Genomic DNA, 17,062 nt, shown 5'->3' with positions numbered 1-17,062 from the left:
CTCTTTCCATGCAGTGATGTTATCAACCACTCTTGGGTTAGGAATGTAAAGGCTACTTATGACACAACTCTCTCTGTGCAATGGACAGCACTTGCTGTAAAGTAAGCTTAGATGTAGTTCAGTGGCAGCACTGTCACCTCTGAGTCAGAAGATCGTGGGTTCAAGTCCCACTCCAGAGACTTGTGCTGACACTTCAGTGCAGTACTGAAGGGAAGTTGCACTATTAGAGGTGGCTTCTTTCAGATGGGTCATTAAACCAAGGTCACATCTGTCCTCTGGCTGTAAAAGATCCCATGGCATTATTTTGAAGAATAGCAGGGAAGTTCCCCTGGTTTCCTGGACAATATTTATCCCTCAACCTAGATCACTAAAACAGCAGATTATCTGGTCATTATCACATTGCTATTTGTGGGGCCTTACTATGTGAAAATTGGCTGGCAATGTTTCCTACATTACAACAGTGACTACAAAAGTAGCTTCATTGGCTATAACACATTTTGAGATGTCCTGAGGTCATGGAAGGGGCTAGGTAAATACAAGTATCTTCTTTTTGAACAAAAATTATGTTTTATCGAACAGACTGGAGACAATAATTGGTTTCAAATCAAATACATCCCTGCTGCTATTATTTAAAGGGGCAGTTGTTAAACCACAGTTAGATGGTTATGCTGCAATATTATGTTGTTGCATATCCCTTTAATATTATTACACTGCTTTCATTGGAACATCATTTATGTATAGTAAATTCAAAGTTAGGTTTTGATCCTGCCAACTTCATCGATGACTGTGCCTGGTGTCAGGCGATGATCTGTACAGGTTGGCAATGTGTAAACGACATTGCTGACTCCATACCTGTGGGCTGAGAGGTCGGAACAAGGAAGACTGACCTAATGCCGCTGGCGGGACCTGTTTACCATTGCTAACTTTGGCACTTTTTGTCTGAAGGCAGGGAGCAAAAGACCCACCAGACAGAAAAACCATTGCATCATTCATATGTCCTCCTGAAGTCTGTTAATATCCTCCTCACTGTTTACTACATTTAAGGAGTTTTGTGTTACCTGCAAACTTTGAAATTATGACTTGTGTACACCAAGTTATTAATATATATTAAAAAGAGCAGTGATTCTACTTCCGGCCCCTGGGGAACACCACTGTATACTTCACTTCAGTCTGAAAAACAACTCTTCATCACTACTCTCTGCTTTCTGTCTCTTGTCCAATTTCACATCATAGAAACATAGAAAATAGGTGCAGGAGTAGGCCATTCGGCCCTTCTAGCCTGCACCGCCATTCAATGAGTTCATGGCTGAACATGCAACTTCAGTACCCCATTCCTGCTTTCTCGCCATACCCCTTGATCCCCCTAGTAGTAAGGACTACATCTAACTCCTTTTTGAATATATTTAGTGAATTGGCCTTAACAACTTTCTGTGGTAGAGAATTCCACAGGTTCATCACTCTCTGGGTGAAGAAGTTTCTCCTCATCTTGGTCCTAAATGGCTTACCCCTTATCCTTAGGCTGTGACCCCTGGTTCTGGACTTCCCCAACATTGGGAACATTCTTCCTGCATCTAACCTGTCTAAACCCGTCAGAATTTTAAATGTTTCTATGAGATCCCCTCTCATTCTTTTGAACTCCAGTGAATACAAGCTCAGTTGATCCAGTCTTTCTTGATATGTCAGTCCTGCCATCCCGGGAATCAGTCTGGTGAACCTTTGCTACACTCCCTCAATAGCAAGAATGTCCTTCCTCAAGTTAGGAGATCAAAACTGTACACAATACTCCAGGTGTGGCCTCACCAAGGCCCTGTACAACTGTAGCAACACCTCCCTGCCCCTGTACTCAAATCCCCTCGCTATGAAGGCCAACATGCCATTTGCTTTCTTAACCGCCTGCTGTACCAGCATGCCAACCTTCAATGACTGATGTACCATGACGCCCAGGTCTCGTTGCACCTCCTCTTTTCCAAATCTGTCACCATTCAGATAATAATCTGTCTCTCTGTTTTTACCACCAAAGTGGATAACCTCACATTTATTCACATTATACTTCATCTGCCATGCATTTGCCCACTCACCTAATCTATCCAAGTCACTCTGCAACCTTATAGCATCCTCCTCGCAGCTCACACTGCCACCCAACTTAGTGTCATCTGCAAATTTGGAGATACTACATTTAATCCCCTCGTCTAAATCATTAATGTACAATGTAAACAGCTGGGGGCCCAGCACAGAACCTTGCGGTACCCCACTAGTCACTGCCTGCCATTCTGAAAAGTACCCATTTACTCCTACTCTTTGCTTCTTGCCTGCCAACCAGTTCTCAATCCACGTCAGCACACTACCCCCAATCCCATGTGCTTTAACTTGGCACATTAATCTCTTGTGTGGGACCTTGTCGAAAGCCTTCTGAAAGTCCAAATACACCACATCAACTGGTTCTCCCTTGTCCACTCTACTGGAAACATCCTCAAAAAATTCCAGAAGATTTGTCAAGCATGATTTCCCTTTCACAAATCCATGCTGACTTGGACCTATCATGTCACCTCTTTCCAAATGCACTACTATGACATCCTTAATAATTGATTCCATCATCTACCAATGTCAGGCTGACCGGTCTATAATTCCCTGTTTTCTCTCTCCCACTGCTATGCTGCTACTGTCCCTTTAATCCCATAGGCTTTAATTTTGCTAATGAGTCTATTATGTGGCACTTTATTAAACGCACAACTCTCATCAACCCTCTCCATTACATCTTCAAAGAACTCAAACAAATTTAACACACACAATTTGCGCTTGACAAATCTGTGCTGGCTGTCAGTTATTAACTCATATATTTTTCCAAGTGACAATTAATTTTGCCTTGTATTATGGTCTCTAAGACTTTCGCCGCTACCGATGTTAGGCTGACCGGCCTGTAGTTACCAGGTTTTAGAACAAGGGTGAAACATTTGCAATCCTCCAGTCCTCTTGCAGCACTCCCATATATAAGGAGGATTGAAAGGTTGTGGCCAGAGTCTCTCTATTTCCACCCTTACTTCCCTGAAAAATCCGGACCGGATGACATTTCTACTTTGAGTTCTGCCAATCTTTTAAGTACCTCCTCTGTATTTATTTTTATCCTACACAATTTCTCTACCCCCACCTCATACACTCTCTAAACCCTTCTTATTTCCTTTTATCAGTTCTGCTATGCACTTTCTGTTTTCTGCTTGACTCCCCTATTGTATTACGAACATGGCATTTATCATAACCCTATTTTTATCCATTTCACTTTAATGTCAATATCTTTAGGCATCCAGGGAGCTCTAACTTTGGATGACCTTTTTTCCCACTCATAGGAATGTGTTTAGTCTGTACCCAAACTATCTCCCCCTTGAAGGCTTTCCGTTGCCTATTTCCTGTTTTCCCTACCACACTTGCCAATCCACCTGTGCCAGATCCATTTTCAACTCACTGAAATTAGCCCTATTTCAGTCGAGAATCTTCACCTTTGATTATTCCTTGTACAGCGAGTGCTGAAAAGCTATTCTATCATGGAAGCCATCATGGCAAAGCATGCTCCTTACATCACCTGATGTTCATTATCTTTGCAGAATCAGCCATGAGAGGATGATCTGTAGCAGGAATCGTCGTTCATTTTGACCCTGAATAAACAGGCCAGTAAGGACAATGGTGATGTTCATATTTCCTCTCAGTCTAAGGTCAGCTAGCTTGGCACAGATCAGGGTCTGGACTTCAGCAGAACAAAGGGAATAAAGGGATTACTGGGCTTTGTAATTTAGCTACATATTATCCAGTCTGTCTTTTGTTTGAGGTGTTAAAGCGAAGCCCTGTCTGTTCTGCTAAGTGAGTTTAAAACATCCCATGGCACTTTTCGAGGAAGGGCAAGGGAGTTCACCCTGGTGTCATGGCCAACATTTATCCCGCAGTCAACATCTCCAAAACCAGATGACATGGTTATTATCGCATTGCTGTTTCTGGGGTGTTACTGTGCGCAAATTGACTGTGGCGTTTCCCTACATTTTAACAGTGATTACAAATGCAAATCTTCCTTCCTTCCTCCTTGCGGTGCACTTAACCTCTGGGCTCTTTGAACGATCACCATTGGTTGATTGGCTAAGATGTAGTAATGTACCTTTGCAATGATTGGTGGTTTGTTTCTACATCTATATAATTGAAAGTCTTGAGTCTCGCCTTGTCAGTCGTATTATTGCTGCCAAAATTGTCACAGCTGAATGTTTGATTGCAGAGAAGTCACCTTTTTTGTCACACTCAGAGTGTTACAGCTCAAAACTCCATAGAGCAAACGTTAAGTGATTGGCTGTAATGAAGACCAATCTGTTAATTTACCAATCAAATCTCTGATTAGCTAATTGTGAATAAATCAAAAGAAGGTTGAATCAATTGGTAAGGAATGAGTTAGCAACTGAAATCTGAGCAAGAAACTTGATCATTCTCTCACCCCCTCCCCGCAAAAGCGACTAACTCTGAACCAGTAAATAGCAGAAACTGAACAATCAAATAACTTGTTTAATTTTGTGAACGTGGTTGCAGAATCATCTTAATTTTCCAGCTATCTGGAAATGTACCAGTATAACTAACATGTATGAGATCAGCAGCCCATAAAACATTAAACAGTTCAGCATAAAATCCTTCTTGCTCACGAAGTTGCGGCCTACCCTTGAGCTGGGAGCTGTAAGATATAGTCTAGAATGCCTATACAACTATTTTGTTGTAAGACAATAAACAAGTACCCCCTGATTAAAGGGGGGGCACACTCCAAAAACTTTTCAGGTGCCCCCTTATTTTTTGGGGGGGTTTTTGCAGGGTTTTTTTGAGGGCACCAACACACAAATTATACAAGTGCCCCCTGGCTAACAGGGCATGGGGGTCACTAAAACAGGCACAATAAACAAATTAAACTTTAAACAAAAATCATCAAATTAAATGTCTCCGGACAATGAAGCAGCTGAGAGACAAATCCAACAAGTAGTGAAACAATCATGGTGTATGATGCAGACCAGCATCCATGGTACCGCTTGTTATCTGAATCTTTAATTGTCGTTCAGATTGTGGTACTGGGGATTTTGCTTATCTTAGCCTGTTGGCTTAGAGGCATTGTAAAATGTTTAAATAAGAAAGTAGATAGACATTAAGTGGCAACTTTACTTAAGGAACAATAATAGTGATGTATCAGAAGTTCTTCTCCCTCAAGTTAGGCAATGTTGAAGTAAGATGGTAAACATTTTTATACCATTGAAATATAGTGAATTAACTCCTCATTAACTGTTGAAGCTAGATAGAGTGGCGCCAATCAGGATGTTTATAATACCTCATTTACTGGGAACAACTTAGAAATTACATGCTTTGAAAATCCATTAGAGGAAACTCAAACCTAATTCCAGCCAAACAAGGACACAATATTCTGTGTAAGATAATGGCTGGTTGAAATTAGACAGAGTGGAGCCAATTAATTTCGGCCGATGCAAGAATATACATGCACACTGCAGAAAGGAAAGGGGTATAAATTAAGGAGCACAAACAGAACAGAACACAGCAGAGTTTAACAAGACTGACCATGCTGTGTTTCTGTCCAGAGACATGGACCCGGTAATACCGACCTTGGTTCTGTTGATTGTTGCTTGAATACTGTGTGTATGATTGATTCAGCTAATGTTACAATAAAGCCTGTTATACCCCATTGGGATTGCCAAGTCAAATCATTGATGGGGTAGACTAGGGCCGAGCACCCATGACATGAGGAGACCCTATAACTATAACAGAGCCTGGGGAAATACTGACTGAGAGCTTTCATTATCAAATTGGATTTTGTTGTTTATTTTTTCCTCTTTCTGTTGATACATTGTTTTGTCCCAAATGGCTACCATCCATGTCAATCATAGCAAATACCTCCCCTCTTCATTTAGGCCAGAGGATATAGTTAAAGCCGCTTCCCTTTTGGGTCTAATAAACAATAATTTTGGAGCTGGAAATAATTTTTTTATGATTGACAGCAAGACTGACAATTCACAGAGCATGCCAAAACTTGCTGTTTGTTAGCCCCTCCTCCCCATTTTCTCACCCATAACTTGTCAGTTATAACTTGAAATTAGACAGAGTGGAGCCAATTAATTTCGGCCGATGCAAGAATATACACGCACATTGTAGGAAGGAAAGAGGTATAAATTAAGGAGCACAAACAGAACAGAACACAGCAGAGTTAAACAAGACCGACCAAAGCTCAATGCTAAGCGGCTATTATGAGCATGAAAACTAATTAATTGTGAATATATTGTTTTTTTAATATAAAAACATCAAAGCAACCTAAGGCATGGACTTTTTTTAAGGCATGGATTTTTGAACTTTATCTGAGATAACTTTTATAAGAAAGGTTGTTTATGTAATGGCAGCATATCACATTCAGATATATTTATTTGTGAAATTATGGTATCCAATTGGAGCAAATGTATTTAATTAACAGCCTTAAGAGGGTAATAAAAATATTATTTATATTTCCAGGAGCCAATCGAGAAACAAGTAATTACAAATATTTCTCTAATTCCTTTACAATAGATGCTTTCTTTTCCAACACCACATGAGATCTGCTAGTATCTTATAATTCTTTGTTAAATATTTTCATTTTCTAAATGATATTCTTTTATAAATTTTATTTCCTCCACCTCCACCCCACCCTGGCCACTTCACCAATTTTCACCCCTCCCCTCCTGGATGTGGTAACTTGTGCTGAGGTGCAGTTTATCAGCTATGTCCACTCTTTTTCCTTAACTGAAGTTCTTAACTCTCGTGTGCATACGCATGCACACATGCACACACACACACATATACATGCATGATCAGAAATGGATATTCTGGCTGTGTTTTATTTTCCTCCTTAACCCAGAGCTCTGAGGTCAGTAGTAGAACTGCTACCATTGCTTTGGCTGAGAATAGTTAATTAAATACAGTATTACGGCTTGAACCAGGGACCTGTTTGGTCTGCATGGTCCAGTGCCAACTTTGGGCAGCAGATTAACCCGCTGAACCAGCGGTTCATTCTTTCCAAGCAAGATCTCCAATAGGTTTAATTTTCTCTTACAGACAAACCTGACAAGGTCACAATCAGCCAGGAAGTTCTATACAAGTGCGTTGCTGAGGCCAGTCCTCCTGCAGTCATCACGTGGAAGATCAGTGACGACAGTATAAATCTCACTGATCCCAGGGTCAGTATAAAGTCAGAATTCAATGGCACTCATTCAGTTAGTACACTGAGACTGGAAACAACAGCAAGCTTTTGTGTTTCGTGCCTAGCTCAGAATAAGCACGGTGTGTCGGTGACAGAGCGGTGCCCACCTGGTAAGTGGAAAAGAAAGTTCTCTAGGTTAACAAAGAGTAAGTACCTTTAATTAATTAATTTTAATTAATTTTAGACTGTCGGCCAGTCCCAGGAAATTTCAGTCTTCCTGGGCTGGCTTTTTATTTTAAGTTTCAGCTCACACATTAAAAACAAACTCTAACATTACAGTCATAAATCATTTCAAACATCGGGAATTGCTTTAGTTCTGTTATAATGCGGCTATATGTCTAAAATAAGCACTCAAAGAAATAGTTTTAGAACCATTTGCTGTTCTGAGTAGAAAGTAATGTTAAATTTATATTGAACCTTGGCGTACTGTGTGCGTTCTGGTTTCCATACTACAAAAAGGATATTGAAGCACTGTCAAATGTACAGAAAAGATTTACGTTACCAGAATCGAGAGGATGCAACAATCAGATTGAGCAACCTGAAGCTCTTTACTCTGGAAAAGAGAGTTCTCAGAGGAGAACTGATAGAGGTCTTTAAAATTATGAAGGTCTTCGATATGATGGAGAAACTGTTTTCACATGTGGGTGAGTTCATAACAAGATAGATGCTAACAGTTTAAACAAAGAATTTAGGAGGAATCTTTGAACACAGAGAGTGGTGAGACTGGAGAACTTGCAGCCACATGCAGTAGGTGAAGCAGATAGTATTAGAATCATAGAATGACACAGCACAGAAAGAGGCCATTTAGCTATCGTCTCTTTGCTAGAGCTATCCGATTGGTCCCATTCCCAGCTCTTCTCCAAACCCCTGTAAATGGTTTCCTTTCAAGTATTTATTCAATTCTCTCTTGAATGTTACTATTGAATCTGCTTCCACCACCCTTTCAGGCAGATCACAACAACTCGCTGTGTGAACAAAATGTTTCCTCATGTCGCCTCTGGTTCTTTTGCCAATCACCTTAAATCTGTGTCCTCTGGTTACTGATCCTCCTGCCACTGTAAACAGTTTCTCCTTATTTACTCAATCAAGATCATTCATGATTTTGAACACCTCTATCAAATCTCCTCTGCTCTGCTCTAAGGAGAATAACCCTAGCTTCTAGAGTCTCTCCATATAACTGAAGTCCCTTATTGATAAAAGCATAACGGAGAAGGGAATAGAGTTATATGGGGGTAGGGTGGGAAGAGGTAATTGGAGTGGGAGGAAGCTCGTGTGGAGTATAAACCCTGGCTTAGACCAGTGGGGCTGAACAGCCTGTCTCTCCGCTGCAGGTTCTAAGCAGCAAGCAATCCTTAACAGGCCAAATTTAAAGTTAGAATACTGTAGAACTAATTCTCTGTTCGTGGTCAGCTCCCTGTAACATAGGGAATCCCACTATCTACTGTACTGTATCTGAAACATCCTCAAAGCAGTCAAAGAGATTTGTCAGACAAGATCTTCCCCATCTATATCCATGGTGGCTGTTTTTAATTAAAGCTATTGCTGTACAAGCACTCTGCAATTGATGTTAGAGTAACTGGCTATAGTTACCTGGATCAGAATAAGAACGCAAGAAATACGAGCAGGAGTAGGCCATATGGCCTCCTGAGCCTGCTCCGCCATTCAGTATGACCATGGCTGAACTTCTACACTGAATCCACTTCCCCACTCTATCCCCATATCCCTAAATTCCCTTAGAGCCCAAAAATCTACCAATCTCAGTCTTGAATATACTCATCAACTGAGCATCCATAGCCCTCTGGGGTGAAGAATTCCAAAGATTCACAACCCTCTGAATGAAGAAATTTCTCCTCATCTCAGTCCTAAATGGCCAACCCCTTTTCCATGGGCTAGTTCTAGACTCTCCAGCCAGAGGCAGCAGCCTCTCAGCATCTACCCTGTCAAGTCCTTTAAGAATTTTATATGTTTCAACGAGATCACCTCTCATTCTTCTAAACTTCAGAGAATATAGGCCCATTCTACTCAATCTCTCTACATAGGACAACCCTTTCATCCCAGAATTGTCCGTTATTTTAATATAGCTGCTACTTTTGGCTGCAGAACTTCAGCAACCAAAGATTCCTCAACAACGATGAGCACTGTCCCACCTATTGCCTCCCTGATCACTTTTAGTGTCCTTTGACCTTTTTCCTTTAGCGTTGAGACTTTAATCCAGACTGAAGAGTGGAAAATCCATTGCTATATTACCAGGAACACAACTGGAAGTTCCTCCTTTCAGTAATTTAGGTAGCAAGAAATTACGGGCCCCAAATTGTACTCATGCCATGTTTTGCGGTCTAATTATCGATGGGATGGATTCTTACTTGCATGTGTACGGTGCCCAGCTGAGCACGTCTGACCTAACTCTACCTTTGCCGTTTTGATCGTTAGGCTCATTTACAAAATTGTTGTTACTGATTGTTGGGGTCATCGCCAGTGGAGCTGTTGTCATCATCATTTTCGTAATTGTTGCGTGGAAACGAAAGAAGCAAGTGATTGAAGGTAAGCTTGCCGTGATGCTGTTGACACTCTCACTCTCTGGGTCACCAGCTCGCAGAGTGGACCTCAAGCGGGCATTAGACCCCCTTCATTTGCATATGCCAAGTGCCTAACACCTGCTTCAAGTATAGGGAAAGGACACTTCTTGTTTGGCCTTACCCAACATGGTGGGAGGCGCACTTCTAGGCAGTGATAGCCAAACTCTCACTCTCACCTCTGGGTCACCATCTTGAGGGGTCAGCCCTCACACCAGGCATGAAATATGGATGATGTGTGAACATCTGCTCATTCGTATGATGTGCAATATCCCTTTTCATTCTGTTTTGACTCAGTAATGATTGACACATCTGACTTCAGAGCCATCTTGCAATAGGCTGTAACTCTGACTGGAGATCTGAACTATGCAGGTGAGTTGAAAATTTGAGACCGACATCACATCAGATTGAAGCCATTCTAGCAACAGGACTATGAGAGATTACTTCATCCAAAAGTCCCATTGTTTGTGAAACTTTGTAAGAAATAGTTTGAAAAAGGGAAATCTACCCCTTGTGGACTGATTCTATTTTGATTGTTTTTAAATATTGTTTGCTCAGTGTCTCACTGCTTCTATGTATTACTCAAACTGTTTTAAAAAAAAAATGAACTATTAGTTTCAGCCTGAACTCATTGTTCTGGCTGTGTGGTCTTTTCCACCTTTTGAAAGAATCAGGATGAAGTGGTAGACATCCCAGGTGATCTCCAGAGGTCAGTGCCACAATTGGGGTAAATGTTAATTCTGGACACATTGTTCCATGCATAGCACATATAAAGGTGCAGGTTTTGGTCCATAAGAGATTTTCCATGAGTAGAGTATAGACCTGTTTCAGGTGAAGGCCAAAACTGTAACACCAAGGTGCAAATTAAAAATCCCAGGATCTTGCCCAATGTCTCTCCCTCAATCAATATTATCAAGAAACAGATTAACTGCCGTTCGTTTCATTACTGTTTGCGGACTGTTGCTGGCACAGAATGGCTTCAATTTGACTTTATAATCACTCAATACCCTGCGAAAAGCGTAAATCACTGTGTGATAAGGTGCTATATAAATGCAAGTATTCCACCAGATTAGCAGCATGCTATCCTACCCTTTATCAGTTGTGTGAGAAAGTAGCACACATTGGGGCAGATCTTGACGTTGTGCGATGGTGTAAAATGGGTGATAGCGAGTCGCCAGCCCGCTTTACATCTCTCCCTGTTTTTATTTCCATTGAAGTCAGCGTAAATAAAAACAGAGAGAGATGTAAAAATATGCTGCTGACTCGCTATGACCCATTTTGCACTATTGCACAAAGTCAAGATCTATCCCTCTGTTGGCTCCAGTTTAAGTCAATAAGACCAGACACATGTATGAACTCAGGAGCCAGGACTATTTACATAGTGGGGCCCGTGTTCGTAATATCTGGTGTTGCATGCCTACTAGAAAAGAAAAGGCTGAGGGCTGACCTGATATCGATCTTTAAAATTATGAAGGGGTTTGATAGCGTAGACATAGAGAAGATGTTTCCATTTGTTGGGGAGACTATAAATATGAGTCATAAACTCAATTTTTGGATACAAGTTAGTCACCAATAAATCCAATAAGGAATTCAGGAGAAACCTCTTTATCCAGAGAGTGGTTAGAATGTAGAACTTGCTACCAGATAGAGTGGTTGGGGCGAATAGCATAGATGCATTTAAGGGCCAGCTAGGTAAGTACATGAGGGAGAAAGGAATAGAAGGAACTCATTGAATGGCGGTGCAGGCTAGAAGGGCCGAATGGCCTACTCCTGCACCTATTTTCTATGTTTCTATGTTTCTATGATATGCAGAAAGGGTTAGATGAAGTCGGGTGGGGAGGCTCATGTGAAACATAAACACCATAAACACCAGTTGGGCAGAATGGCCTGTTTCTGAGCAGAAACTGCACATACTGTTAGTTAGATTTTAGCATGCTGAGTTATTCTTGCATGAAACTTCTTTTTAAGCCTTTACACAGTAAGTGATCCATTTTGAACTAAAATTGATTGAAATAAGACCAGGAAGTGCCAGAGGTAAGTTGGTCACCAACCAAATTAACATTCCAGCACATATATATATTATATTTTAACATTCCGGGTTGGGTCATTCATCAGAACAGCCAAATATTAACCTCTCTTTCAGATTCTGACTGATCTTCTCTATATTTGCCAGTAGTTTCACAGTTTACTATGGATTCCACATTACCAGCCAGAAACTAAGCTTGTAGCAATCACAGGCCAGATGATTGTGACTAGAAGGTTGTAGTTTTAACTCCAGTCCACATTCCCTTTGAGAGTGGGTTCTCCCTGGGAATGCAGGGGCATGTGAGTTATCTTTTTAACTTCACTTAATTAATCGGTTGTTTTTGTATCATCTCAGGACAAGATTTGGAGAATGATTCTCAACCAGTGATCTACACTGACCTGCGGACGCCAAAAAAGGTTTGTAAAAGTGCTTCCAGTTAAGTCTGTCTCTTGTTTTGCATTAATATAGCATCTTTGACACCATCACCTCTAAGTTCCCCTTTAAATCACACACCATCCTGACTTGGAAATATATCGCTATTCCTTCAGAGTCGCCGGGTCAAAATCCTGGAACTCCCTTCCTAACAGCACTGTGGAAGTACCTTCACCACATGGACTGCAGCGGTTCAAGAAGGAGGCTCACTACCACCTTCTCAAGGGCAATTAGGGATGGGCAATAAGGAATGGATGCTGAGCTTAGGATGATCGATAGCTTAGTCAAAAAGATGGGTTTTGAAAAGGCTCTTAAAAAATGGAGATTGAAGTGGAGAGGTTGAGGGTGTTCCAGATAGTGGAGCTGGTAGTGGGAGGGGACAATGCACAAAAGGCTAGAGTCCGGAGGTTGTGGGAGGGGATGTTGGGATGGAGGAATTGCTGAGGTAGGGTGGAGCAAGGATGTTGGAAGCATTTGAAGACCAGGACATGGATATTAAATTTATTACATAGGGATTGTTAGATGAAAAAGACCAATGGATTGTCAGCAGAGTTAGGGGAGTTGACCGAATTATTTGTTTTGAGGGGGTATTTAAAGGTGGGAGCTGTAGTCAGACAGAACGGGCTAGAGAGAGAGTTTCAGAGATTAATGCAAGGAGCTGTAGGTTCTGCCAACAATGGTAGAGCAGGGCTAGATGAATAGAAAACTGGAGTCAGAGGACTGGAGGGCATGGGTTAACAGAATCATACAGAACAGAAGGAGGCTATTCGGCCCACAGTATCTGTACTGGCTCTTTGAAAGAGCTGGCCAATTAGCCCCATGCCCCTGCTCTTTCCCCATAGCCCTGCCAATTTCTCCTTTTCAAGTATAGATCCAATTCCCTTTTGACAGCTACAATTGAAACAGCTTGCACCACACTTTCAGGCAATATATTCCAAATCGTAACAACTCATGTGCAAAAAAAAATCTCGCTCCTTCACAGTTCTTTTGTCAATTATCTTAAATCTGTATTCTCTGGTTACCAATTCTCCTGCCAGTGGAAACAGTTTCTCCTTAGTTACTCTATCAATTCCCCTCTAATTTTGAACACCTCTATTAAATCTCCCCATAACCATCTCTGCTCTAAGGAGAACAGTCCCAGCTTCATCACCAAAGCCTCCGTTACGAAACCAAGGGAGTTCTTCATAACCTGGAACCATCTCCATGTGCCACAATTGTTTGACCGCTCCTGTCTCACTACACAAATGAAGTCCCTAATCTCTGGGACATAAGGAGTTGGGACATGGGGATCCAAAGAGGTTGCAGAGGCAGGATGGAATGAGGTCATAAAGAGATTAGTAACTAAGGATGAGGCGGAGGATTATACCTGAGAACTTCCCACATCAGCATCACATTGTGCAGGGCATTTTGGGGAGTTAGGAGAGATTACCAAAAGCATAGTCTAAAAGATTTGTTTTGAGGGGGTATTTAAAGGTGGGGAGAGATGTAGTCAGACAGAACGGGCCATAGGAAAGTTTGAGAGTCAATAACTTATATAGTCATTCCAGGGCCTTCGTTACGAAACCAAGGGGATTCTTCATAAAAGATGCTCAGACTTCTGTCCTGGAATTACCTCAACATGCCACAATAGTTTGACCAGCTCCTGTCTGGGCAATTGTGCTTGGGTCAGGGAATGGCATCAATGCATCTCCTGCTGATGGACTACATTGTGGGCAGTCATGGTGAACCCTTGTAATGGGGCCTGCATCTCCCTGCACGTCATGCAGTTTCAGACTCTGGCCACTAGGTGGATCTGTGGAGTGCATTTTTTGACGTCTCTCTCCCAACTCTATGCATAAAAAAACAATTTATTTTCATCAACTGACTGAGCAGTTTAGTAGTGACTTCTTATCAATTTAATAATAAATGAACAGTTTTGAAAGTTAGGCGGGAATAGGAATTTTGACCTGGCAACAACTTTTGGAATTCAATGTGAGAATATAGGGCTCACTTTGCAAGGTTAGGCTCACAGTGCTGAGTTCACTCTATGGGAGTGGAGAATCGGGTGTCGAGTTAATTAATTTGAGATTCGATGATACCGGGATCTTGGGCTCACAAAATGCAGTTTACTGCTACAGCAATTTACATTCATATAGCGTCTTTACTGTAGTAAAAGTCCCAAGGCACTTCATAGGAGCGATTTCAAACAAATTTTGACACCGAGCCACATAAGGTGATATTTGGACAGGGGACCAAAAGCTTGGTCAAAGAGGTAAGTTTTAAGGAGCATGTTAAAGGAGGAGAGAGAAGTAAAGAGGAAGAGAGGTTTAGTGAGGGAATTTCAGAGCTTGGGGCCTTGACAGCTGAAGGCACGGCCACCAATATTGGAGCGATGAACATCAGGAATGAGCAAGAGTTCAGAATTGTAGAAGTGCAGAGATTGCAGAGGGTTGTAGGGCTGGAGGAGATTACAGAGATAAGGAGGGGCGAGGCCATGGAGGGAGGTAAAAAAAACAAGGACGACCATTTTAAAATCGACGCGATGCTTAACTGAGAGCCAATGTAGATCAGCGAGCACAGGGGTGATGGGTGAGCGGGACTTGGTGCGAGTTAGGATACGATCTTTACAACTTTTGTAGCATCTCGAACTGTTCTTCTCTCTGCAGACTCAGGCAACTCAATCTGAGGCCAGCGCCAGACGGGAAAACGAATTTGCCTACGCTAACTTGCAGCATGAATCAAGCGGCCAACAACAGGAAAAAGGTCAGGGTGACCGAGTGGAGTTCTTGGCGACTGTGTGAAAGAACGTGCTTGCAATCAATTCAATAATACGGATGATGACAGAAAATCGGCAAAATTGTAAATGACACTGAACAAATTGTGTGTGGTAATTTACGGGTAAACTAATTTGGAAATAAACCCTGACCGTATATTTGTGCAATGGAAGTAAAATAGTTACAGGCTGTTATTTGTATAATATATTAAAATCCTTGCACATCTTGTGCACTCCTGTAATTCACTTCCTGTCATACTTTCCATCCCTTGTTCTCCCCTCCCACCTGCTCCTGTCACGCAGTTCCACATCACACTTTCGTCCTTGCACACAGTGTGTACCCCTGTAATTTATTTCCCGTCCCACTTTTCTCATCACACTTTGATGTTTTCAACCTTATTGTTTTAAAGCAGCATCAGCTCTGACTCACTATGAGCAATGCCACAGGACATCTGCTAATATTCCATGAAAGGATGAATAACTCTTATTGTAAGCTGGAACACTGTAAATTCTTATAAACCTATTATATGTTTAGATGTAAGCTGGGTTTGCCCTGCTTTTGTAAATGATCAGTTAAAAAAAAAAGGTATTGAAAATGTATAAAAGGTACAGGACTGGATAGTGCATTGGGTGAGACAGTGGCCTTTCACCTCTTGGATTCTCACCCCAAATTCAGCCCATACTGATGGGCTGAAAATCTCCTCAGTTTGCTGACTGTAGGGGTACTATGTGAACTACGTTTGAACAGTCTTACTCCAGTTTATACTTACCATGTGCCTGCAGCACAAAACTGACTCTAATTTGCACTAATTAGCAGTCTCACTCAAAGAGGCTGAGTGTTGCTTGGTGTGGGGCAGGATGTAGTCGGGGTCTTCCGAGGTTAGAATTGAGTAGAGGGAGCTTTACTCTGTATCGAACCAAGCTACATCTGACCTCTGAGTACGTGATGCCGGCACTTGAGAGCTGATATTCCAGAAGTGCCTGCTCACCAGAAATCAATGGGTGCATGGGCAGAAAAGCAAGCGCAGCGTGCCCACGACTCCTCAACATGCTCTCTCAATGGGCGCCTCGCCCCGCTGCAAGAATCTTTCAGCAAAACGACTTGTTAGCACCTGAAGTCTTCCTTGTCCAGCAATAACTTCCCTCGACTTTAGCGAGTACAGAATTAACAAACAAATGGCAAGAGAAACATGTAAACGTGTCAATTAACGATCAAGAGCAGATTTAAAGAGGAGCATTCACTAGAACACAAGCCTCTATATCAGAATATGACTCTTCTAGTGTAGGTGACATTGCAGGACGAAGATAAATTCTATGTCATCCGCCTGATTACTCACAGAAAAGAAGAGTTCAGAAAAGGTTTTTTAGCTATAATTTCTTTTTCTATTTACAACTCACATACATAGCTTCACACACTTCTGAAGCTACGAGCAGTCAGTGTTTCTTGCAAATGTAACACCCTTGTGTATTAAGCAGGGACTCAATGGCCTGGGACATGCCCTTCACAGAGGGGCCTCTCTTTAACATATGCACATGCAAACATTCTCAGACAGATATGTGGAAGGTTCTCATGTCTGTCACTCCCCCCTCAATCTGACGTTTCTTCCCTGGAATTTACTATTATGCTTTTCTTCTTCCTCTGTCTCTCTGCAACTCAATCGATTTATGTGTGTGTGTCATAGGGTTGCCAACTCTGCTCGGAGGTATTCCCAGAGATTTTATCACATGACCTCCGACCGCCCCGCCCTCGCCCTCCCGCCATTGGTCACCCAACATGTCCGTCCTTGCATGGTACCACCTTCCAAAACTGATTGGAAAGCAAACTGGCTCTTCATTACCTGATTGGAGGATGCTTGACTGTCAGGCCAACAGCCATTTTTCCATTCTCCAATATGTGTTTGATGCTCCTCTGATTTTTCTCTGAGGTTTCTCACAGCAATGTCCTGGAGATTAATTGTTAATTCCTGGAGGTTCCAGGACAATCTAGGAGGGTTGGCAACCCTAGCATGTTAGTCTATCTATATATGTATTTA

The 17,062-nt window shown here is 41.9% G+C and overlaps 1 protein-coding gene across 1 annotated transcript in view; it reads left to right on the top strand.

Annotated features, from left to right (window-relative positions):
- LOC139262488 (B-cell receptor CD22-like) overlaps positions 1-16,096 on the top strand; it is a gene marked incomplete at its 5' end in the record, with an annotated part of 35,446 nt that extends 19,350 nt beyond the window's left edge. Inside the window, 4 exons of the mRNA XM_070877668.1 lie at positions 7,102-7,356; positions 9,677-9,787; positions 12,200-12,261; positions 14,923-16,096. Of these exons, the coding sequence (XP_070733769.1) occupies positions 7,102-7,356; positions 9,677-9,787; positions 12,200-12,261; positions 14,923-15,057 (563 nt within the window). The remainder of the gene's footprint in view (positions 1-7,101; positions 7,357-9,676; positions 9,788-12,199; positions 12,262-14,922) is intronic.
- Between the last annotated feature and the right edge of the window lie 966 nt (positions 16,097-17,062).

This window comes from Pristiophorus japonicus, chromosome 4 (genome assembly GCF_044704955.1).
Source record: "Pristiophorus japonicus isolate sPriJap1 chromosome 4, sPriJap1.hap1, whole genome shotgun sequence".
Classification (NCBI taxonomy): Eukaryota; Metazoa; Chordata; class Chondrichthyes; family Pristiophoridae; genus Pristiophorus; species Pristiophorus japonicus.
This window is presented reverse-complemented; position numbering and strand designations above follow the sequence as displayed.